This window comes from Micrasema longulum, unplaced genomic scaffold (genome assembly GCF_059751315.1).
Source record: "Micrasema longulum isolate JH-2025_06_02 unplaced genomic scaffold, ASM5975131v1 h1tg001672l, whole genome shotgun sequence".
In the NCBI taxonomy this organism is placed as follows: Eukaryota; Metazoa; Arthropoda; class Insecta; order Trichoptera; family Brachycentridae; genus Micrasema; species Micrasema longulum.
Window position 1 is genome coordinate 153,455 of NW_028278851.1, and position 26,363 is coordinate 179,817.

Here is a 26,363-nt window from a genome sequence, read left to right on the forward strand (position 1 = left end):
TGTTAGATTGCAGAATGCCGGGAATGAATATGCATCATATTTTGATATATTTAGTTTATCTCTGCCTAACTTAAAAAATAAAGTATCCAACATATTTTTATCAAAAAGAGCAAATCAACTTCAAGAGATTGGGTTGGAATAGTTATAATTTGATTGATTAATGTATTTTGTTATTGTAAAATTCCTTAAAAGCATAATTTGTGATTGAAAAGTTTTGACATTTCAACAGCGTTGCCAGATCTACCGATTTTTTATAGATATAGGCAATATGTACATAGGCATAGGCAATATTCCATAGATTCTCGTCAGTTTTGTTATTGGCTGGAGAAATACAACTTACCGCGGTCAGTAAAAGTAAGAACGCCAACCGTTTCATGACGTCACTACTGAAAAGTGACACACTGATTACAGTCATTTGGCGCGGTATTTGATAAATGTAACTTTAAAAAATCATATCTTAGTAAATAACGCACAAAAATGTATATATTTTTGCTTAGTTAAATAGTACGCTAATAGAAAAAAAATATTAAAAAACAGTGGAATTCCTCATTGTGAGATTTGTAATTATGCTTCACCAACTCAATGGAGAATGCTAAGTTTGCGGTGTCAAGTAGTATAATTGAAATCTGTTTTTGCAAGATTTAGAGACGGTTTTGAATTACGCTTTTATTTAGGTAGGTACTTTTTTATGTAAAGTTTGTTTTGGCATCAATAACTAATTTTCCGTTTTCTAAATTTGTTTCATATACCCTTAATTGTCAAATTAATAAATATATTACCCATAGAATTAAGAATAGTCCAGAAACCGCATACGCACATCAAACAGAAGGCGACTCAACCACTCATAAATGAGTAGGTTTACGTTTTGACACATTAGTTTCTTTGTAGACGTCGCTAAGTACGCAACTCCTGATTCGAAATTAACCATGCCGTGTTGTGTCCTTTTTAAGTGTAAAAATACTGCTAGTATCTTGAAGAAACATGATGCAATCACATTTCATGTGTAATTATCAAATGAATGTGTTTGTCACAAATGCATTACTTAAAAATTGAATTATTCTTCCATCGGTCAGATTGTCGAAAAAACAAAATGGAAATTTCGTTGGTGTTGCCAGAGTAGTAAAAATGTTTACCCCACTTTCCTCATATAATAAGAGAAATAATGAACATTTAACCTCGGATTAAACAACGCCGTGGTGGACATTTAGCTGACATTATCTTTAAAACATAAAATATTATTTAACATGATATAAAAATATCCGTTTTATGTAAAATAAAATTTGTTTTATATTTTAAGTTCAAAGTTCATTAATTCAATTACTCTCATTAAATGACCCTTTACTTATTTACTCTGTTGTGTCAATCAATGTTTCCGAGTGCACAATAAAATTATAGAAAAATTAACAAATTGTTTTTTTTTTCCTTACATTTGTGTTATGGTTATATTCTTCGCGATCTGGCAATATTACTTGGTGACTTCAAGTATGCGCGCGGCGAAAGTGTGTCTAAGTGGGGGAATTATTGGACACAGTCCGCTGTATTAAAATATAATTCTAAACGCCTTCTGGACTATTCTTAATTCCATGCCAATTCCATTACATGTTGAAAACAAGGCGCGTAAATTTAATATACTCGAACAATTGGAAATTAATAAATATTTATACAACCCTAATTTTAAATAATAAATGAACAAACCAATCTAAATCTTCACCACTATAAAACATATTTACATAGACTGTGATCCAATTTTACACTATGTCCCTTTATGTACACGCATGATATTATTTTTTTAACGATAATAAATTAATTTGATCAATTATGATAGATTACCTAGGTACATTGATATGCTACAAGTATTTTAAACAAACAAATTCGGATGCTTGAAGAATTTTTTTTTTTCAGATTAAAATCGATTTTAGCCTCTCTTCGTCATTTTCTAGATTGAGAATCGACTATATCGGCATCTACGTTCAAAATGAACAAAAAATACGAAGTTTAAAAAGAAGAAAAGAAACGTACGCATCCAACGGAAGTATGTTTACAAGCAAAGGCGAAAGATTTGACATATTTATTGAGGGGACAACCAGTCCAAAAACTATCCCGTGGGAGTCAGAACTAGTAACGGATAAATTACTTCAGTTGGGAAACACCCTCCTTATAATTTGCATAATTTTAGAATTGTTTGTAATTGCATTTCTTTGTGGATGAAAATGAAATTAAAACTACTTTTAAATTTCATAAAATTTGTTGTTTTTCAATTATTTATTCTCATTTGTAATTATTTTGCTATTTGGTCTTAAAATAGAACAGACATTACATATTTTTTAATTTATTTATATATACTTATAAAATTTTGTATATTTTTTTTAAACAGATTAATGTTCTCTTACTGGGGTGAGTATAATAAAACATACCTTAAATTAAATTATTATGAAAATAAAACTTTGTTATCGGTGTTACACAATTTTATTATTTTACAAGAACACAACTTTAGTTTCGGGAGAGCACTCCTCCCATCGACGGGTGATATAAAATTAATACAATAAACACAGAATATTGTTCACAATGTCATAGAATCTAAACAAAAAATAAACAGATTAATCGGTGAAACTTAGAGCAGGGGTTTTTTTTTTCTTTATCTAAGGTGTTGGCATATGAATGGATGGTTATCTTAAGTACAGATATGAAAACATGGACAGAACATTAAGTCGAATTTATTTCTTAAAATTTAGCACATAAGTGGAAGTTGCAATAAGTAAGTCTAAGCCTTAAAAAACCCCCCTGCTCTAAATTTCACTGATTAATCTGTTTATTTTTTGTTTAGATTCTATCATACTGTGAACAATATTCTGTGTTTATTATAACATTTTTTAAACATTTTTTTAACATTTTTTTTTCTAATTACAGTGGTGAATTACATCACATCACAGAGCACACAGGCTTGAGAAAAATCACATTTTTAATTTTTGTGTTCTCACCGGGAATCGAACCCGGAACCTTCCGTGCGTGAGTCGAGCGTCTTGACCACTACACCACGGAGGCCGCCGAATATATTATATTAGTTTTATATCACCCGTCGATGGGAGGAGTGCTCTCCCGAAACTATAGTTGTGTTCTTGTAAAAGAATAAAATTGTGTGACACTGATAACAATGTTTTATTTTCATAATAATTTATAATGAAGTGTTACGAAGTGAATGCCGATTCAATAAAAAATATTACCTTAAATTAGTTATTTATCAAAGTTTGAATTAGTAAATACTTTGATAATCCAAAGGCCCTAATTTCATTACATTATACATTTGTTAGAAGTCATTTGGAATACGCATCTCAGATATGAAATCACTAGTATGCCATATATATAACAAGAATAAAAAACATTCAGAACAAATTTATAAAGTACCTAAAATACAAAACCGGTCTTTCTTATGTATCAACTCTCGCTGCCTCCACCTACCATGGAATCACTTCTCTACAATACCGCAGAGTGTGTGCGGACCATCTACTGCTTCACAAAATTATGACAGGAATAGTTGATTGTGCAAAATATTGTTGATAAATCCACCTGGTCTATGATGAAGTATAGAAATTGAAAAAATAATATTTTCAGGCGTTGCCTGGTATGCAGGTAAAATAATTGAATTAGATGAATCTCACCCGCATAAATAAAGGTTTCAGCTCTTTAACTTCACAAACATCAACAGATGAAGAAATTGAAGGAATATACATGTTAAAATATGGGTGGATTGGTGAATGTTACACTGTGTATAAAGTGGCCCCTTGAACCTGTCGATGACAGGTCATAAGCCCTGTAGATGCATAGACTTCTTTATTACCTTGCATAAAAATCCACAAGATTGTAAATGCATAAAAATAGATCCTGTATCAAAATAATAGTATTTATAGTCCTTAAACTGTAGCTTGATTAAAATGACAGCTGTAAATCTAATGTCAATAGTGATGGGAAAATACTGATCACTGATCATGTACCGATCAAATCAATTTTATCAGTTTTTTCATGCAATCGTGAAACTATGTTTCCGAAAATTGATATGAAAACGCAAGAACAAGTCTATTATAGTGTGTTTAAGACAACTATTCACCAAAAGATAAGACTTTTATACATTTTCATGAATAACATCAAAAGAATTATTTTTTATTCTATCAATTTGTCCCATATCTGACATTTTGGCAAAATGACGTAACCTTGTAAAAAAGTCATTAATAATTAGGTTTATTTAGGAATAACGGGTAAAAAAAATTTTCAATAAGCTAAGAGTTTGCCTGTTTAACATGTACCACTTAAAACCATACATACTCGTACCATACCCAGTGCTGAGACTAGTTTATATGGGGCTAGTCGACCCAATAATTTAATATGGGGACTAAGTTTCAAATCTTATACCGACAGAGTACACATTTTAAAAACTATCGTACTTGCAAAAATAAAGATTGCGGCAAAAGACAACTATAAAATATTATTTGACTATGTTAACGTTTTGCCGATTAACAAACAGTCTCAATATAAAATAATGACGGATCATTTCCTCGATTGCAGTTTTAAATGCAAAGTAACCCACCAGATCGTGACCCGACAAGTATCGGCACAAAAACTGACGATGCCACGACAGAAGAACTACTATGGAGATAGAACAATGGGGAGTGTAGTACCAAAACTGTTTAATTTAATACCTGTTAAAAAACGTGAGGAAAAAAACCTAAATACATTTTTAAAAATAGAGATGGATATGTTCTCATCATCACTATGGCAGCATCATCTGCATGGCACGTGATGTTAATGACCTTATCTCCTTTAGTATATTCACTACTTTTTTTATTCTTAAAAGCGTTTTTTTATATATATATACCATATACCTCTGTCGGTACATTTCCTTATTTTTACTTATTATTGTATCTTTTAGTTTTTCTTATGTTATCTTTAATTTTACATACTTATGTTTCACTGCTGCACTTAAATGTAATTTCTAATATATGTAAACGCCCGTTAGGCGTATAAATTAATAAATAATAAATAAATAAATTAATATATATATTTATTCTGCTTGTGTAAGAACAGGTTTTAGGCGTATATATTGTTGTTGTATATTTAGTTATAAAGGTGCTAAACTTGCTTTGTTTCTTTGTTGTTCTCAATATGTGTTATTTTCTAAATGCTAATATTATTTATGTCCCGAATTGAGTTGTCGTAACTCCTGGGAATGTAATTCAACGTATTATACTTGTAAAATACTTTATTTTTGATTTATATAAAAAAAATAAAATAGTCAACAACTTATTAAAAACAGCAAATCAAACTTAAGCGTTCATATATTTTTATTCTTCATTTTTTATTCAACTATTTACTTACCTTTTAAAAATAATAAAAATAAAAAAAAACAAACACACTTCCGCATTTATAATATTATGGATTTAGATTGATTATTGTTTATTTCATTAATGTTATTTTCTCTTTTTTCCAGATCGAAGACAGGACGAAGTTATCGAAATCGAATCTCCAGATGGGAATGTCAAAGGGAAGCGGTACACGGTAAAATCCAAGTAAGTTTATTTTGGTATTATTTATATTTAAAACAACAGAAAAATTCACATTTTACAACGGAGATGGAAAACATTTGACCGAGCTGTGGTCGTGTGGCTAGTGTCGCGGACTGAAGGATCAGAGGTCCAAGGTTTGCACCCTACTCTACCACAACTTGATTCCAAATTTCTAGTTGTTAGTTTTTTACGACTCAAATGATATTTACAAAGAAAATTGAAATATTTGGGTAAATCAAAAGCACGCAAATATTTATTTTTTTTAGGTTAAAGAGCAGAAACCTTTATCGATGTGGGTGAGATACAATATTGTTCAGTCAAAGCACACCATCCACATATCAAAAAACCGTTTTAAAGACCCCGAATCTTCCTATCAGTTTCACTGATAAAATAAATATATATTTTTTGTCACTAAACAAGTTTTGCAAACCAGGTTTTTTATCGAATTTAAACTCTACTGCTTTCATTGACTCTTTCTCTGCGAGATCAGCAAATTATACCTGTCATTGGCTGGTTTAAGTAGCCATTTTAAATACCGTGTTACATTGCAACAAGCCTTGTCCGAACATCCATATTTCTTTTTTAATTTTTTGTACATAATGTTGTTTGAATATTGGCAAGCTTATTGCCAAATAGCAGTCTCTTCCAACCAACCAATAAAATAAAATTTTCCTTTTTATAATTCAAGTTTGCAAAACATATTTAATAGAAAACTTAATAAAATACCTGAAGATGGACGAAAATATAAATAATTGTATTTGTATGTAAATTACAATATCAGTACTCTATGAGTATAAAGGAATAAAGATGAAAGATAAAAGGAGGAGACATTAAGAAAGAGAAAGGAGATGTTTCTTTAGACGTAATTTAAACAGAGATAATGTAGTAACATCTTTGATAGTGGATGGGAGATGATTCTACAGTCGAGCCGCATGGACACTATATGAGTTAGAGAAGAAAGAGGAATTGTGGATGGGTATTAAGAGAATTAGAACGAAGAGGTAAACCATGAACTTATAAGCGTTGAAATTCTTCACATAGTTTAGGAGCGTTAGGACTATGAAGCATAGTAAACAGAAGCGAGAAGGAGTGATAGTCTCTCCTCTGTCTAATTTTGAACCAATTCAGTTGCCTACTATATTATTATCATTATGGATAACTTATATAGCGCCATTTTTGTAGTAAAATACCTCAAGGGCGCTTTACATAGTAATTCTATTGTTAAATGAATTTAATTGAAGCTTTTAAACTTGTAATTTAATTAAAACAATTTATTTTGCTGTCACATGCTACGGATTTATTCAAATGATTAAGAGAACAAGTGGGTTTTATTTTTTTTCCGAAACATCACTTCACTTTCACAGCCTCGCACCTTTGCTGGGAGAGCATTCCATGCCATAGGGCCTGCGACCGCAAATGCGTGTTCATTAAATTTAGTGCGCTGTTTGCGTATAGGTATAATAACTTTTCCTCTCGCCGTAGACGTAGCTGATCTAAGCGTGAGACGCCTGTCAGCTAGTTCATATTGAATCTACGATAATCAGAAATGTGGTCATATTTCCTTAGACCAAAAAGATACCTTCAATTATAATATTTCTTAAATTCTTTCATCTGTTGATTTTAGTAAAGTTACAAAGCTGAATCTTTTATTGCAGTGTAAATTTTTTATCTGATTGAATTATTTCAATTCCACGACGAGTTAAAAATTAAAGTTTTCTTACCTTTAAAAAAGGAAGATGATTTGGAGAAGCCTTTTTATTTTAAAAATGTTTTTATTGATTTTTTGTAGTTTTTCCTTTTCGAAAAATGACTTTTTATTATTCAAAACAGCAATTCAATTTCATGTTACACTTTTGCTAAAATTTTACAGTTTTTTTCTACAAAAGTATGGCAATACCGCTCGAATTATATTTTTAAAATACAGTAAATTTTATTTCAACTAGCTCTAGTTTTGACATCTCCATTTGATACGCTTTACAATTTTCCACACTAAATCAGATATCTGCAGTGTTTTGTTTGAAATGTTTATAACTTCCCTAGCACAAAAAATGGCAACAGGCACATGAAAAAGGCCGATAAATTGTAGGATTTTTAAAATATTCTGCCAAAAATTTTAGGGTGATTTGGCCAGTGGCGAATCTTTTCATTACTTAATTATATTTGCCGGTTGAATAAATCCGTAGCGATAAGACAAAATAAATTAATGAATATTTTTTAATGACAAAATAAATTGATTTAATTAAAAAAATACCTAAATTTTAAGTTGCTCGTGACGTCATGAGTTCAAGTCGATGAGTTTTTCTGATATTTAAAATAAGAACCCTGTATCTATTCATTTAATGCTCATTATTATGTTTTGTATCTTCTACAACATTTTAAATATATATATATAATATTATTATTAATAAAACTTTTAATACATGATCAAGATAAAATACTCTCGAGAATTATTTTTAAAAACTTATTTGGAACGGTACATAAAAAGAAAACATTTTTGTGACAAAACTTTATATTTTTTTATTTTATTATACTTTTAAAATTTTGTGTTAATTTTTTTAATGTTCCCTCACTGGGGTGTCCCGTGCCGAGGGAAACATTTTACAAAAAGTATAATGAAACATGTCTTAAATTAGTTATTAAACATATTATTAATATAATAAGAAAATAAAATGTAATAAATCTCATTGACCTAATTATCGTCGTAAATATAATAAGAAAAATAAACTAAAATAATTATAAAAAACTAAATAAATTCAAATTAACATTATCAAAGTTTGATAAAGTCCTAACAAGACGAAACGCATTTAAAAACCAGAAACCACTGAGGAAAAATTAATATAAAAACGTGCAGAGTGCAGCAGAGAAAAAGTAAAGAATGGCGGTTTTTCAAGTAATCTTTAAAATTTGAAAAAGCAATAAGTTTACAAACAATATGTGTATATTGTATATATAGTATCTTCGTCTGCCAGAAAAGTAAAGCACGGCGTACGATCGTCGAACAATTTGAATATTTTCAGTCGCTCTCTGCATTTTCCCGACTCACACCAAATACAGTCTCCCTCGACGAGTGGGATATCTTGCTCTTTCGAATACCTTATAAATAAAATATTTTCCATTTCCACGCGCGTCGTGTATTACCTCTTCTAACCCCGTAAACGCCTGGTCAAAAATATACAAGTCGAAATCGCACATTATTTGGTCGCCACATTAGACTCGATAATTTTTGATAGTGGAGAGAGTGCAGAAAAAATTTCTGCGCTATCAGTACCTAAAAGAGTGTGGATATTATTTTTTTATTTAACTTTTTGTACATAATGTTATTTGTACATTGGTGGGCTTATTGCCAAATGGCAATTTCTTCCAATCAACCAATAAAATGAAAGTTTTATTTTTATAATTCAAGTTACAGAACATATTCAATAGAAAAAAAAGATTAAAAAGTTTAAAATATATAAAAATAGAAATAAACATAACTGTTTATAAATTACCTTAAATCAAAACTATTACTCAATGGGAAAAGGGAAAAAAGGAGGAAAAAGGAAAGAAGGAGAGATTAAGGAAGAGAAAGGAGATGTTTCTTCAGACGTGATTTAAACAGAAATAATGTAGTAACATCTTTGATGTTGGATGGGAGATGATTCCACAGTCGAGCCGCATGGACACTATATGAGTTAGAGAAGAAAGAGGAAATGTGGATGGGTATTATGAGAGTGCCTTGAGTTGAGGCGTTAGGACTATGAAGTACATTGAACAGAAGTGAGAGGGAATGATAGTCTCTCCGCTGTCTAATTTTTAGCCATTTCAGTTGCCTACGATAATCAGAAATGTGGTCATATTTCCTAAGACCAAAAATGTACCTTATGCATGAAGTCGTTCAATTTTATCGAGTTGCTCACATCTCAAATCAGTCGTGGAAACATCAGCGTAATCTAGATTATCATTGGCTCTTCCCAACCGACTTTTTACTGGGGATGCTAGGCTATCAGTCATTATGGAGGAGGAGGGACGTTCATTTAGGTGTTCACTTTTTCCAGGTGATTGGTGGTCGCATACATAACTCAGAAATTCTGATGGATGTAGGTCTGTTCGTACCTGATAACTATCTTCGACAAAGACAGCATCGATTGTTTTACCTACCACTATGCAGAACCAACCTGCCAATGGTTATGCCGGTTGGAAGAGCAATCTTGCCACTTACAATCGCATCGCCTCGGATGTCGACATATTTCACGTCAGTGGGCCTTCCCTTAGGAAAGCACTTTCTAACTTTTAATTTTTCTTTTTACATTTTGTTATATATTTTGTAACCGCATGACCAAAAATGCGTCAAACACACTTTAAAAAAAATATGTCTGATGTCCAGTACCTAGACTGTAATAGACTGATATTCTTATTCTTTATGGTGGGGGTTAGTGTTTTGCAAGCTCGTGACGTCACTGCGACCTTTGAATATCTATTGTGACGAGTCTCCGTGAATAGTTTCCTCCCTCCAAGCCCGGGTTTATAAAGAGCCTGGCTACTGTGTGGAAGGCGAGAGTTTACATTTTGCTAAATCTCCCCCTCAAAATCCAGATCCGCAAAGTATCGGGCTATTAGGTTAAGGGCGAGCTTTTTAACATCCTCAGGTTTAACTAGTGGTCCCCCGAGGATGAAGCTACTTTAATGATGTACAGCATCACGTTCACGTGTAATGTGTATAGGTGTTTTCTTATCTGCATTACAGAATCTACATCTAGAAGTTTCGGAGATGTTCATTCTAGAAAGGTGTTTGTTCAATCTGCAGTGCCCTGGGCGGGCTCTAGTGATAATCCTAACTTGATTTCGGCTGAGCTTGATTAGGTCAAAAACAAAACTTTACGTGGACCCTTTTATCAGTTACTTCACATCCAGGTACTATTTGCCAGAATATTACGCTCTGCTTCCTGACCCATGACCTCTCTTTATGATGAGCACAGTTAGGCAACCCACAGTAGGGTTCAGGGCCTATTGGGGCTGTCTCAGCTCTCAGCCTTGCCAGTTCATCAGCTGCCTCGTTACCGTCGATGTTGGAGTGTCCAGGTACCCAAATCAATGTCACACTGTTACACTTACAAATAGACTGTTACAAACAAAAATAATTTTAAAAAACCGCTGAACATCCTCATTTTAATAAGCTACCAGCAAATCCAAGATGACCTTAATCAGATTTTTCAATGAACAAAAGAATTACTCTTAACGCTTAACCCTGAGAAATACACCGTCCTACAAATTGGCCCTAAAAATCAAAAAATAATATATACCGTGGATGGAAATCAAGTGCAAGCAGTAACGGCACAAAAAGATTGTGATTACTTGTCATCTTAAATGGCATAGTATCGAAATTGTCAAACGCACCAATTTCCTCTTATACTTAATGAGGAAAACATTCGCTCACATCACCCAAGATTTGTTCCTCAAAATTTATAAAACATATGTTCGTCTACTCGAAGTCCCTATTTAAAAAAAACATAGAGTTGTTGGAGAAAGTCCAGAGAAGAGCCACTAAAACGGTAGTTTCTCTAAGAAATAAATCATACGAGGACCGCTTAAGGGAGCTCAGGTTAAGTTCACTGGTGAGAGTGTTCAATGTTCTTGATGAACATATAAAGTTCTCTAAAACGAAAGGCATTTTCCGAAAGAGTGTACAAGTTTAGATTTTGTCTAAGGGAGACCATTGCAAGAGACTGCTGGGAGAAATTGTATAGATTTATTTACTTTTTAGCTTGTTGTCCATATGTTTATTGAAATATATTTCTTTATTTATTTAATCCATTTATAGTTTACAAAAAATGTTTATACAATAACATTTCCTTTTTATTTATGGATGTGGCCACTCCACTTGCCCACAGGTTTGTTCCGGAGTGTCAGTGTATTATTTATTTTAAACACAATAGTACATTATTTCACATCCATTGTCAAGTCACAACAAAATATTATATATGCATTTTTTTTTAATATATAAAAAAAGACCTTAAAAGATACCTACATGAACAGAATGAGAAAGGACTTTCATGAAATTAAAATTATATTCTGATATACAAAACAAATTCCTCAGCTTACTGTCATAAATGTTTATGTAATATATTTTTTTTTTAATTTGCTATTATTTAATAATATACATGCTTCCACTTTCAAATTTGTTGTATCCCAACTCAACACAGGGCTCTAGCCTCATAGAGTTAGGGATACGTTTTTTTTTTGTAATATAAGAAGGAAAGATATTGTTGAAGGTAGGAGTTCCTACCACAGTTTCCTGCTGTTTAATGCGTATTTATTACATGTCGAATAAAAATTCAGCAGTTGGTTACGCAGCGCGAGCGTAGCGGCGATGATGGGTTGAAGAGACTGCACTTGAACTATATACTGGAACTGTGTGACGTCGTTGAGCTGGGCTGAATGACTGAACTGAACTTGTTGGGCTGACTGACTGGCGTTGCGTCAGGTCGTCTTTTTATATACCACATTCCTTTGTAGTTCATTTTTTCATAGTAGAGACGATGTGAGTGTACTTTTTTTTATTTATTTTTTTTATATGGGAGTTGCTTTATTATTTACCTTGCTTGTAATATACAAGGTTTATATTTCAAAAAGTGGATTTTTCTGCAATTAAATATCTTAATATTTATCTAAACTATTGGGATCAGGAGGGATATATTAATGTGGGCTAATCAGGAACTTCTCAGCATTTGCTCACGTGGAGAAGAAACCACTTAAAACTCTTCAGGAGAAGCCGGCCTGTTGGCAGTAGTCAACGGGCCTTCCGTTCCACTAGAGGAGTGTTCGGCATTTTGTTCCCTACTTTGGTTTATTTTACCAATTTCCTGCGCTATATTTATCATGTATGATACTACCTCTCGTGTGAGTTCTTTATTACCTATCACCGATGGGATGTCGCATAGATCTTCACCCAGGCCTCTGCATCGCGCCTCCAGCTGTTGTCTTTGAAAGAAGAAAGGACCGCCGCCAGCCAGCCATTCATATGAACGGAGTTCAGTTGGACTATGTGGACCACTTCAAGGTTTTGGGTCTTACCATAGATCGCAACCTGAATTGGTCCAAACACGTTGACGGTGTTTGTAAAAAAGCCGCAGGTATTACAAACAAACTCGTGAGAGCCGCCAAACCCACATGGGGTGCGTCGCCGGAGGTTATGCAGCAAATATACGTAGGTGCTGTAGAGCCTCTGATTACGTACGCTTCAAGCGTGTGGGTGGACGCGGTCAACAGGAAAGTCAACCGGAAGAAATTGAACTCCATCCAACGACAAATAGCCATCAGGTCATGCAAGGGATACAGAACAATCTCCTTGGTATCAGCACAGGTTTTGAGTGGATTCATGCCACTCGATCTGAGGATCAGGGAGCTTGCAGAAGCATATGAGGTGAAGAGGAGCCTCACCTTGCAAGACTTGCCGCTGGACAGATTTTACCAGGGAGTGGGAGACTATTTCTCACTTCCTCATCCGGCGGAGCGCTATCCGATAGATCACGGCTACGATGATCAGGTTCTGCCTGGGACGGTGCGGGAAGAGCTGAGGATCTACACGGACGGCAGTCTCTTGGACGGCAAAGTGGGTGCAGCTTTTGTACCTTACGATGGCATCAGAGAGCTGCCGTCGAGAAAGTTGAAACTCGGCAATTTTTGCTCCGTGTTTCAGGCGGAACTTTTTGCGATCAGAGAAGCCCTGGTCTATGTTTTGAAGAAGCCACCAAACAGATGGAAGAAAATAACGATCCTGACAGATTGCAAATCTGGAGTCCATGCAATAACTGACCGAAATTCGGTCAACCCTATTGTAATGGAAATAAGAACGGATATCCAGAATCTACGATGCAGACACCAGGACGTGTACATCGGCTGGATACAAGGACACTGCGGAATCCTTGGCAACGAAAAGGCTGACGAAAAGGCTCGGGAGGCTACGCTTAAGAAAACAGCCCCCGATTTTGCCGATTTTCCGCTCAGTTTTGCCAAAAGATGTGAATGTACTGCAAAACGATGGCACGATCAGGTTAACGAAGTTAGTCGTAAACTTTATAGCAGTTTGCACTCACTTAAAAGATTACAGAATTTTTGCCAATTAATGTAAAGCAAACATAAGTCCAGAGCTTACTTTTTCCACTCCTTGACTATGCGGATGTATGTTATCCAGATGCCAACTCTGAATAAATTGATAAGTAAGAACGATTGCAGTATGTTTGTATACGTTTTATCTTTGACTCTCGCAAATTCGACCACATAACCGAATATCGCACGCAACACACTGGCTCAGTATCAGGCATAGAAGAAACATTCACATTCTATCACTTCTTCACAATATTTTAAATAATCCCACTTCGCCTTTTTATCTCAGAGAGCTCTTCCACTCTTTATCACACCACAGACTATCTCTTCGTTCTAGTAACAAGAGAACCCTTTTAATCGCTCTAATTTTCTTGCCTCCTCTTTCACAGAAGTAGCTGCTCGATTGTGGAATGATCTACCCACTAATGTTAGAGACGCCCTTTCTTCATATACATTTATGTCAAGATTGAAATGTCACTATATAAATATTTAAGTTGTTCCTTTATCCTTTTTCTTTTCTTTCTTATCTCTTCGCCTATCTTCATAGTATAGTGTTAATTTTTATGTATATTTTTTTGTTAATCTTGTAATTTTCTCAAACTGAACGGTTTGGGTAGGTAGGGAGAAATTGCCTTAAGGCAATATGCCCGCCCTCATATGTATATAAAGTGTTAAATAAATCAAATAAATAAACGGTGCCTCTTGATTACATGTGCAATACTGTTAGAGTTGCTGTATTGGATTCTATAGAAAATTATGAAATTGCTTTCTTCGGCCATTACACTATTTTAGGTTAAACGTTTTAGTACGTGTGTGTCTTCGATTATGGACTATGAACTCTACATATATATTTATGAAAAAATACTCGAACATATCTTAACTGCCAGTGTTTTTGGTCAGGAGCTACCTGCCTGAGCAGTCTGCACCCCTGTTTTGAAAGCTCGGCATTTCGACCTCGGTTAATATTGGGTTGAACATATTCCTGTAAACATACATCCGTATCTTCCTTGAGAAAATAAGCAGGAAGAGAACGCTCTTAAATCAAATTCTCATATCTTCCTCGCATTTCTTATCGAATTTCGCCATCACTTATACACCGTATCAATAAATTTTACTTTGATACACCTATCTTACTAAATTCCTAGCAACAAAGCAGCGTCGTCATTTTACTCGATAAGCCCCGAGTAAAAAACACCCCAATTCTCTAAAAGCAAACTTTTTCTCTACTTTTATTATAAACAAAATCGTAAAAAGTAGTATTTATTTTGATTCCAACAGCTACAGTTATATATATATATCTAACTATTTTATTGTAACAATTCTCGTACCAACTTCGAAATGCATTCACCTATATCCAGAATACATAGGTATGGAAATAAGTTCGAAAAAATATTTGATATTTTCAATACTAACTTTGTGAATACATTCAAATGTAATCTCACTCGTTATTTTTTAGAAAAAGAATTAATTTATTTAAAAATATAATATTAAATTTAACTTCGTTTTCTTGGATACGTATTTTTGTTTATTTCTTTATATATAAATTATACATTTGTGGATTTATTGCCTAATTCCAACTAATAAAATAAAGGTGTTATTAAGATTGTTTAAGCTTTCATATTGATCCAAAAAACGTATTATTTATAAAGTACGAGCTAAACCCAGCAATGCTTTGCTATTGCTAGATTTGAGTTCTTGCTAAATAGATTAAATGAACGCAATCGAAAGTTTGATATCACTAATTGTATTTAGTCCTCATTACATATGTACGTATAGAATATAATTTTTGTGTTTCGGTTGAGATAAATTGTGAGGACAGAGAATTTTGATAAATAGGTGTGCGCATTTTTTTAAAAACGAAACAATATAGGGACACGCCAATTGTAAATTTCTATAATGTATAAAAAAGAGTTCTGCGCTGGTTTGGACATGTGGAGCGAATGGACAACGAAAGAACGGCTAAAAATATATACAATGCGAATGTTCGTGGATGCAGAAATAGAGGAAGACCGTGATAGATATGACATGACCAAATCCAACAAATACTTGAAAAAGGACATGGTAAAAGTAGTAAATAATCGGCGCGCGTGCATGAGAAGATCTATGAATGTAGAGGAAGCGAGATCTAAATGCAAAGATAGAGTGATGGGGCGTTCTATCCTCTCTGCCTACCCTTACGGGTAAGCGGCGTGATAGTTTGTTGTAGTTGTTGTTATTGCAAAAAAAACATTTCTCTAGTGCCATAATTCAGAGAGAAAATACGTGAATACGTTTGTATGAAGAAAAGTCAGACCGCGTTTCCTCTTAAGATTAAACATAATTTCGTATACTTACGAAAATTAACTGGAAAATCTTTTGTAAAAACCGTTCGGATAAATGTAAAAAAGATGTAACTCTTCATTTGTAAGTAGGTACTTGTTTATGATTGAATTCCAAATCTAAAAGTAATATGCAAATATTCAAATATTGAATTTAAGTAGGTACCTACCTAAGTAATTGTTTATGTTTGAATTACAAAACATAAAATAATAAATTATTTTCATTTGAAAATTTCTTTATTTAAAGAATTCTTTTAGCAAATGTCAAACTCTGCTCAGGGATGCACTTGAGTCAGGAATGCAATTTGCAAAAATGTATAGAATATCAGTTGATATTATTTTAGTATAACCAAAAATCCAGTAAATGGGTAGAAATAATAAGCAATTCAATGAAATAATCTGATTGGGATCCATAAAAAAACGAATGCTGTCTGTAAACATTCAAAAACAAACTTTTTTTTAGAAACAAAAAAATTACATCCATCCGTTTTTTTTGTATACGCATTCTCGGCGAACGCAACCCTAGTGATGGATAAAAAAAACATTTACGCTCCTAACTTTTTTTGTACTTAATAAATTAAAGATTTTTTGAGCTTTTTATATATTTATCTAAAAAATTACTTTGTTATATTTATATTTAGGGCATTAGATTTTCTCACTTTAATTGTTATATTTTATTTGTTACCTTGGATATTTTATGTTTCTTTTTTACCTTTTTGAAGGTTTTTAAAAAAAAAAAAATTTTTTAAAAAAAGAAATATTTGCGTTCTTATGATTTACCCAAATATTTAATTTTGAGGGCCATTTTCAACGAGTTTTAAATAATTCACTATTAGAATATGGGAATCAAGTTGGGGTAGAGTAGGATTCGAACCACGGACCTTTGGTCCATGAGTCCAAGACACTAGCCACAGGACCACAACCCGATTCAAATATTTTACTTTAATTAATTTGTTTAGTTTTGATTATTCAGTTGAATCATATAGTTATACATCATATTTTATATCACATAATGAATTGTTCACTGCTGTGATTATTTCTGTAAAACTTTTTATTGTAAAAGGTTCCTTGAACCATTAATATAAAAATAAAAATAAATTAAAATATTTTTGAACATTGCAATTCACAAATAAGCTAATTTTAGGTTTTTATATGGAAACCACGGTAAGATATTTGAAAAAAATATCATTACATTTTTTATTAACAAAACAAATTTAGATTTAATAGTAAAAATAATTATTCACACAAGTAATTACAACAAAACTGACTGCGATCTATGTTCAGTACTTGATACAACAGATAAAATTAAATATCTTGGTGTATACATAGACCAAAACTTCAAATGGAAAGACCATATTAGTGAACTAGTTAAACGAGTTAGAAAATGTATTATCATATTTATTAGATTAAGGAAGGTTTTAAAGATCAATAATTAAAAAATAGCGTATTACTCGATTGTACAATATTTGTTACAATATGGTATTCTTGAATGGGGTGGTGCATATGCCAATATATTAAACCCTATTAAAATAGTACAAAGATTAATTATTAAAGTAATTTTAAAGAAACCCTCAACATTCAATACGGAAAGTCTAAATAAATATTTTAAAGTTCATTCAGTAGACAATATATTTGAGATAATTAAGTCACTCAGATACCAAAATTATATAAAAATCCCTAAATTCCACACGATTTCTTGCCCTTAATGATTCGATTAAGAATCTTTCACGCCCGTTTTCTCCTAGGAATGGAACTTAGGACCTCTAGCATGGTAGGCAAAAGCACCAACGCTGACTTTTTCCACCCGATTACATTTTCCAGGGTTTTTACCTGAGTGCAGCCATCGGGTCGAAAACCCTCGATCAGGGTACTGGTTTGATTTCACACACGAAACTGTATTCTCCGCCCGTCCGGCCACGACGAAATGCATATTTCACTAATGCAATAAACGGGGTGCGCGCAAAAAAATACAAGCGTGAATATTTGAATTGCGTCGCAACCCTCAGTAAATCAGGCCCCTTTTTCCCCTTTCAAATCCCCTATTATCCGCATATGCGAAATATTGTAGATAGATAATAAATTTCTATATTATGTTTCAAAAAAGATGGAAAAGCTCCTTGGGAGGGGAATATGGTAGTCTTGGCGTTTTCGAAATTTGCGATTTGTCATTGGTTCGTTTGAGTGATCAATTTGAGGAATTAAAAGGAATTGAAAAATAACATTTAAATCTGTTGCAACAGAGGGAAAACATTTTTGAGTTAGGAATATGGGAATCTAGGCATTTACAGGGCTTATGACCTATCATTGGCTGGTTTAAGTGGCTACTTTACACACTGTGTAGCATTCACCATTTGTTGTCTTATATTCCCAACTCTTTGCTTTTTTGCAACAATTCACGGACCAACTTTAAAATGCACTCACCTATACCCAAATATTCGATATTTTCAATACAAATTCTGTTCGTGAATTAAAACAAATTCTCACTCGTTATTTATTAGAAAAATAATGGATTTATTTTTAAATATAATATTAATTTAACTTTGTTTCCGGGAATACGTGATTTTTATTTCTTTATTTAACATGTTAGACATAATTTATATTGTACATTGGTGGATTTATTGCCAAATGGCAACTTCTTCCAACCAACTGATGATAATGATTTCACTAAATAAAGGTATTTTTTAATTAATTTTATTTAAGTTTTTTTTTAAATTTTATTGTTCAAAAAACTTTTATTTTTTTAATACTAATGTTGTATTATTTTTTTAATTATTATTATCTACTTATTCTTAACTTTACTGTGTTTTATTTATATTTAGAACATAAGATTTTCTCATGGTTATTGTTATATTTTATTTAGAGATGTTATGTTTCTTTTTTGTCTCGAGCAAGTAGAAGAATTTGTGTATCTGGGAAGCATGTTTTCAAGAGATGGAAGAGTAGAAAAAGATGTTGAAAGAAGAGTGAATGCGGGCAACAAAATGAACGGAGCACTAAGCACAGTAATTTCTAATAAAAATATAAAAATAATAAACAATCGAAGCTAAACTGGCAGTGCACAACGGAGTTTTAGTCCCAACACTTATGTATGGAAGTGAAACATGGAACTGGCAGAGGAAGGATGAAAGCCGAGTGAACGCGGTTGAAATGCGATCTCTTAGACGAATGTGTGGGAAATCAATGTATGACAGGGTTACGAATGATGGAATCAGGCGAGAGTGTAAATCTGAGACAAGTATAATTGATAAGATTAAGAAAGGGTCTCTGAGATGGTTTGGTCACGTAGAACGAATGGACGACAAGAGAATGGTAAAACAAGTATATATGGCAAAAATGAACGGCAACGTTAGACGAGGACGACCAAGGAAGACGTGGCATGATCAGATAAACCAAAATCTTAAGTCTGGTCATGTCAAAAGCACACAGAACCGAAGGGCATGTATGACAAGATGTATGAATGTGGAAGAGGCTAGGAGTGTATGCCAGGATAGACGTGTGTGGCGGTCCATTCTCTCTGCCTACCCCTACGGGGAAATGGCGTGATGGTAGTAGTAGTAGTAGTAGTAATGTTTCTTTTTTACTTTTTGTTTTTTGTATTATATCTTCACTTAATTTTTTAGTTTTAATTTTTCTATTATTTCATACTATGAACTACATGTTTATTGTGCACTGCTGTGATTATTTCTGTAAATTATTATTTTTTATAGTAGGTTCTTTGAACCGTTGATGTATAAATAAATAAATGAACTTAAAAATGTTTTCCCTCTCTGTTGCAACAAATTCAAATATGAAGAACTCCCTAGGGAGAAAGTCCGGCCAGTCTGCAAGCATTTGGACATACTCAAATATTGTTGAATTAACTACCTGGTAAAAGAAGAAGTAAAAAATTGGAAAATTGTTTTCAGGCGTTGCCTAGTAGGTGATTTGGTTCAGCCGGATGAATCTCACCCACATAATAAAGGTTTCAGCTCCTTTACTTCACAAAAGTCAACAGATGGATGAGTTGAGGAAATGTGGATGTTGAAACAGGGGCAGAATAGTGAATGTTACACAGTGTGTAAAGTGGCCACTTAAACAACATTTTTAACATTTTCTTGTATACCCACGAACAGGCCACGCCTTTGTGGGATTTTTTTGTTTATTATCTTTACTACTAATATGTATTTCATTACTATGTTATTTTGCTTTATGTTTTGAATACTCTGTTTTACCTCTTACGTATATTGTAAAAATCTCAAAAAATGAAATAAAAAAAATAATAAAAAAACATATACAATATTAATTTATACCATTTATTATGTAAGACTGTTTTTGAGTAAATTTTCTGATTTTTCTCGACATAAACTCAGTAACCAATTTTTTACAAATTTATTTATTTTAATCCGGGTCATGGTTTTGTAATGTTTGGGCAACATATTGAATATTTTGGGGCCCAGAAACCTGAAATTTCTTTGCCCGAATTCAGAGTTTGTGGTAGACCCCATGACCCATCCTCTAGTTCGACTTCTGGAAGTGTGGGAGTATTCCTTTTGGGATTAGATAAAATAATTTATTATTATTATTTATTTTTTTTAAAGAAATATTTGCTGTTTATATTAACATTTTACAACAGAGATGAAGAACATTCAAGAGAAGGTAATATAGAAGTCTAGGCATCTACGACCTTATGACCTGTCAATGGCTGGTTTAAGTGGCCACTTTACACACTGTGTAACATTCACCATTCTGCCTATATTTGGACATCTATATTCCTTCAATTGCAATGATTGCGAAGTTAAAGAGCTGATATGCTGATGACCATAAGATGAGTTTAATCCAGTCCTTGTCTACAAAAGTTTGGACAAACTCAAAATAATGTTGAAAAAATAGGTTAAGAAATTTTTATAAAAAATAGCAATGTTAATAAAAGTTTATATTAGTTCTTAAGATGTTATGAATAAACAAATGTTTAAAAAAAATTGATACGCAAATGATGTAAAGTCAATTTTAAATAAATAAAAAACACTTACGTATGTATATGATCGTATATGGTCTTAGGAAATATGACCACATTTCTGATTATCGTAGGCAACTGAAATGGCTCAAAATTAGACAGCGGAGAGACTACCACTCCCTCTCACTTCTGTTCAATGTACTTCATAGTCCTAACGCTCCAATATACCAGTGTGAAAATTTTCAACGCTTATCAGTTCATGGTTTACCTCTTCGTTCTAATTCTCAATTCACTCTCTTAATACCCATCCAAAATTCCTCTTTATTCTCTAACTCATAAAGTGTCCATGCGGCTCGACTGTGGAATCATCTCCCACCCACCATCAAAGATGTTACTACATTATCTCTGTTTAAATCACGTCGGAAAAAACATCTCCTTTCTCTTCCTTAATCTTTCCTTTTTCCTCTTTCCTCTTTTTTCCTTTTTCCCGTTGAGTAATAGTTTTGATTTAAGGTAACTTATAAACAAATACGTTTATTTATATTTTTATATACTTTTAGCTTTTTAATCTGTTTTTTTTCTATTGAATATGTTCTGTTACTTGAATTATAAAAATAAAACTTTTATTTTATTTGTTGGTTGGAAGAAATTGCCATTTGGCAATAAGCCCGCCATTGTACAAATAACATTATGTACAAAATATACGAGTTAAACAATTTATAAATGAAATATATTTTATTCTGTCTCAATAGAATGTATTATGTTAGCGTAGAAAATAAAATAAATAAATATTTTACTTTAAATCCTGCTCTGTTTTTTCGGGCGCGAGGAAAATATTCCATTTCTTTTACTCTGTCCCTTCTTCGATACATTACATCACTTTTTCCACGCCTTTATTCTCAGAAAAATGTATTGTCACATAAAAACACCGCGGTATGAAATGGTCTGGAAAAAAGAGAAAAATAGGGTAAAGTTGTAAATTGAATAAACGTATAATCAGGGATATTGAATAATTCGATGATATGTAGAATTTACAATATCTTTACACATCTCTAGTTAGAAGCCAACTTGATTATAATTCTCCAATATGGCCACCTTATCAAATCACTTTCTCAGATTCTATTGAGAGAATTCAGAATATGTTTCTTAGAAGTATTAATTTTAAGTTGGGTTTTTCTAGTAATCAATTAAATTATAACAAATTGCAAGAACGAAGAACATCGACCTATCTTACAACTTTATATAAAATAATAAAACCAATACTTGATACCCCTGATCTACTGAAGTTGATTTCATTCTATGTACCACCTAGATTAAGCAGAACATCTACAATATTTTACTGTCAAAATTCTCGAACGGTAGCTCAATATAACTCACCTATTGTTAGATTACAGAATACCGGGAATGAATGAATATGCATCATATTTTGATATATTTAGTTTATCTCTGCCGAACTTAAAAAATAAAGTGACCAACATATTTTTATCAAAAAGAGCAAATCATCTTCAGGAGATTGGGTTGGAATAGTTATAATTTGATTAATTAATGTATTTTGTTATTGTATAATTTCTTTAAAATATACATGTATTTCAAGTAGTTTATAATGTGTACAGCACGAGTATATTAATATTTCATACTCGATTATTTTTTTTTTTTATTTTTTAACACTATTTATACCACATACACGTAAATGGCAGAAATGCCGTTTAAAAATACATAAATAATTAAATAAATAAATTGCTCGACAAACTTCTAAGTTTTTTAATATGAATAATATACATTTTAATTATTATTTTCAACGCAAACTCTGTTGTTCACAATAAATGGTGACACATTTTCGATAGGTCCATTTTTTACATAATTTCTTCCAGCATTAGATTTTATTTGGTGAGGCCGTGGCTTATTACTGCTCCAGGATTTGACGCCTGTTAGATCAGTGCCTTGATTATGAACGCTATCTTCATCTGTATTTATCGAGACGGTATACTTAGCTTCTGTACTATCTGTATCTTACCTCGGTATGTTCTACCTACTTGTCATATCGACATCATATGATCGAAACAAGCCAATGGAAAGACCGCAAACAATTAGTCCGCGTTCCTTACATCATTAACATTTAAAATAGTTCTCATTTTTATTTTAAATAGGCTTCTGTTATAAAAAACGCTCACTTCAAAGCGATTATAAACTCCAATAAATCCCAATTTAAGCAAAAAATGCTCGCTTGAACATGAATTTTGCATGACTTTTGGAAATCACCTAGACGGTACACTTAACGATCGTCTGTATGTATCTACCGATCTGTAACGATCGACTACAAAGCCGGCTCCTATAACGTCTCGATACATACACTCGGAAAGATGGAAAAAATATAATAACTAAATTATTTTTTTAGAGCAATAACTTTCTGAAGCATATAATCTGTGTCTGACGCCTAGATACTCTTATTTGTTAATAGGAGAGAACCTAGCGACATTATTTCCACATCTAGGCGTTCGTTTTATTAAAGTGACAGTTATGATAGAATTCAATTCGACTTCAAAACTTACTTATTTCTCTCTCATATTTTTAATAGGCTTTTAAGAAAAAAAGTGTCAACTAGAAGAATTAATAATGACTTCGATGAAGGTTACGAGTATTTGTTCATTTAAAAAATAAAAAATGTATGGAAATATTTATTTATTTTGTTCATTCACGCCCAAAAGGTATTTACAAAAAATAAAAATAAAATACATGCTAACATACTAAATAATAAACAGAATGTACAGAAAAAGTACGTGAAATTAGTTAGAAAGGAAATTATAAAAAGTTTTACAAAGTAAAAAAAAACAATAATAACAAAGGTATGCAAGAAAAAACAGTAAGCATATAAACAAAATATGCAAAGATATAACCTTATGAAATAAATTCTGTAAAGCAAACACAGTAAATAAAGTGTTACGGTAAGCAAGAAAGACAAATTTAAGTTAAATTAATAAACAAGTAAGCATATATTATCGCGAAAAGGGAAGAAATAAAAATATGTATCTATGAAATGCTTATTTGCCAATACTACAATGCAATTTGATATAATAGTAAAAAATAAAAAACAAGTATAAGGTAATAAAAATAAACAAGTAAGTATTTTTTAAATTTATGGAATTGAATTGTCAATAATAGTTTGACGAGCAGCGACAAATAAACTTGATATTGTGGACTTATAAGATGGTAAAGAATTGGACAGAATGTCTGCAGCCGTTCCATAAGTGTTACCTAACCTACGCAATATGCAGTCTCGGTAGCAATGAATTGTTTTGTTGGTTGGAAGAAGTACTGGAGCAATGAAACAATAAAGTACTCCCAGTGTTGACAGCAGGTACTCTAAAAGTAATCAATTCAAGTATTTTTGGTACGTCAAAAAGAGAATTTACAATTTTATACAGTACAGTGAAATCATTAATAGTTCTTATTTCAGAAAGTGTTGTTGTTATTCATAATTTGGTGATTTTTAAAAAAACACTTTTTTTGTTTGTTTCAGAATTCAAATGAAACCATCTTCGGAAGACGACTATGCAGATTTTACATGTGAAGCTAAACACGAAGCCCTTCCAAGAGACCTTCCAATGCGAACTACAGTTCAACTAAGCGTTCTATGTGAGTTTAATTTTCTTAATTTACAAAAAATAAACATAATATACCAGTGGCGAGCCGTGATTTATTTTATAGGTAATCTATTAAAAATGTTCATTAATTTGTACTACATATAAGTACCAACATAACATGTAAGTAATGTACTACTTTTTCTGTGGTTCTGTGAAAATCAACTCAAACAACAATTATTACTAACCACGCGATATACTTAGCTTTAATCTACACTATTTTAATACAATACTTAACTTGTACAAAAAATTTATTAACACATACCACAATGACATTCAACAGATATTTTCATTATGATCTGTCATTGACAGTACTATCAAGACTCGAGCACTGGCCGATTTCTTTTAAAATGAATAATGCCTAAAACGGCCACTGCGAACGCCACCCGTCCTATGTGATACATAATATGTCAACGGTATCCCATCAAAGAAAAATAGTCCTTCGGAAAAAATGATCGAAATACTAGTTTCCAAATAGAAATTCTTCTAAAAATATTTGTAATCTGCGAGTTTGTTTTAGCACTAAAAAAGCCGACTTGGGTTAAAGACGAAAAATACAGTGTACTTTTTTGTATGGAAGAATAAGCTGAGGTAATCGGCTAGTTTTATCGTTCAGTGAGAATGGACTGGGCGCACTTCATAGATATGTATACATATATTTTTTGTAGAAAGATATAAACGGTGATTTATAATAAATAACAATTACAATTACCATATTGATATTAATAATATAACATGCAACAATTTTAGAAAAGTAATTGAAAATCAATTTATGTTTCACTAATTTTTTATATTTTTTATTTTTTTTAAAATATGTTTTTTAATATTCTCTTATATAATATCTTATTTAACCGAAATACCTACCTGTGCAGTTACATTGTGTATGGATATGTACATGTACATGTGTATGTGAGTTTGATATTTGGTTAATTATTATAAACACTTTATTTTATTTTAGTTTTTGAGTTTTTTATTTTATTTTTATAATTATTATTTTCTTCAATTAAGTTGTTCTTCTTATAAGGCTCAATAATTATCGCAAATGTTATACTCGCTGCATATGTATGTATACTTATTATTATGTTATCCGCACTGTAAAATGTACATACATATCTAAATTTAATATCTATTCTTAACTTCTTATTAGTAATATTTATCTTTTAGCTTACGAGAAGGCCTGTAATTGGATCTTAATATATAATTTAACCTACACTGTAATTAATAAATATTGTAATCTGTTGGCTTCCCAAAATAAAATAAAATAAAATAAAATATATTTTCCCATAAACATGGTTACTATAAATTATTATAATTTGTAGTCAAATATAATGGTAAGCTGTGCATAATCGCTTACTTTGACGATTCGCCCCTGTAATATACTCGTAGCGTAACTGGATCAATTTTGTGTCAAATTTAGTGTGCTATGGACCACTGCGTGCGAAAGGGAGATTGCTGATGTGATAATAGATCGGGCTCATGAAACGGTGTGCAAAAAAATCGATAAAAAAAGATATTCGATACTGGGTAACATGAACAGTCCGCCAAAATAGGGTAAGACGGCGCTGTTTGCCATACCGGCGGTAAAAATGTGCAGTGGGGTAACTCTGTCATGTTTACTCGAAATTGCTCCAACCAGAATCACGTAGGCAAACAGTTCGTGACTTTGGGACTAAAGCTACAATCGATTCTAGATTACTTGCCCCAGTATTTTAAAAATGCGAAGGTTCTCAAACGTTATCGCCAACTCAAATGAATTATTAAGAAACATGTGTTAAATAATTTATAAATTAAATTTCTCTCTTTCAATCCGTGCTTCATATCTGAGGATGGTGATTAC

The 26,363-nt window shown here is 32.2% G+C and overlaps 1 protein-coding gene across 1 annotated transcript in view; it reads left to right on the forward strand.

The window, feature by feature from the left end:
* The window catches only part of LOC148274358 (kin of IRRE-like protein 1), a gene marked incomplete at its 5' end in the record, with an annotated part of 166,607 nt that extends 141,646 nt beyond the window's left edge, over positions 1-24,961 (forward strand). The window contains 2 exons of the mRNA XM_088237230.1: positions 5,480-5,558; positions 24,406-24,961. Coding sequence (XP_088093356.1) covers positions 5,480-5,558; positions 24,406-24,634 — 308 coding nt within the window. The remainder of the gene's footprint in view (positions 1-5,479; positions 5,559-24,405) is intronic.
* Positions 24,962-26,363: the final 1,402 nt, after the last annotated feature.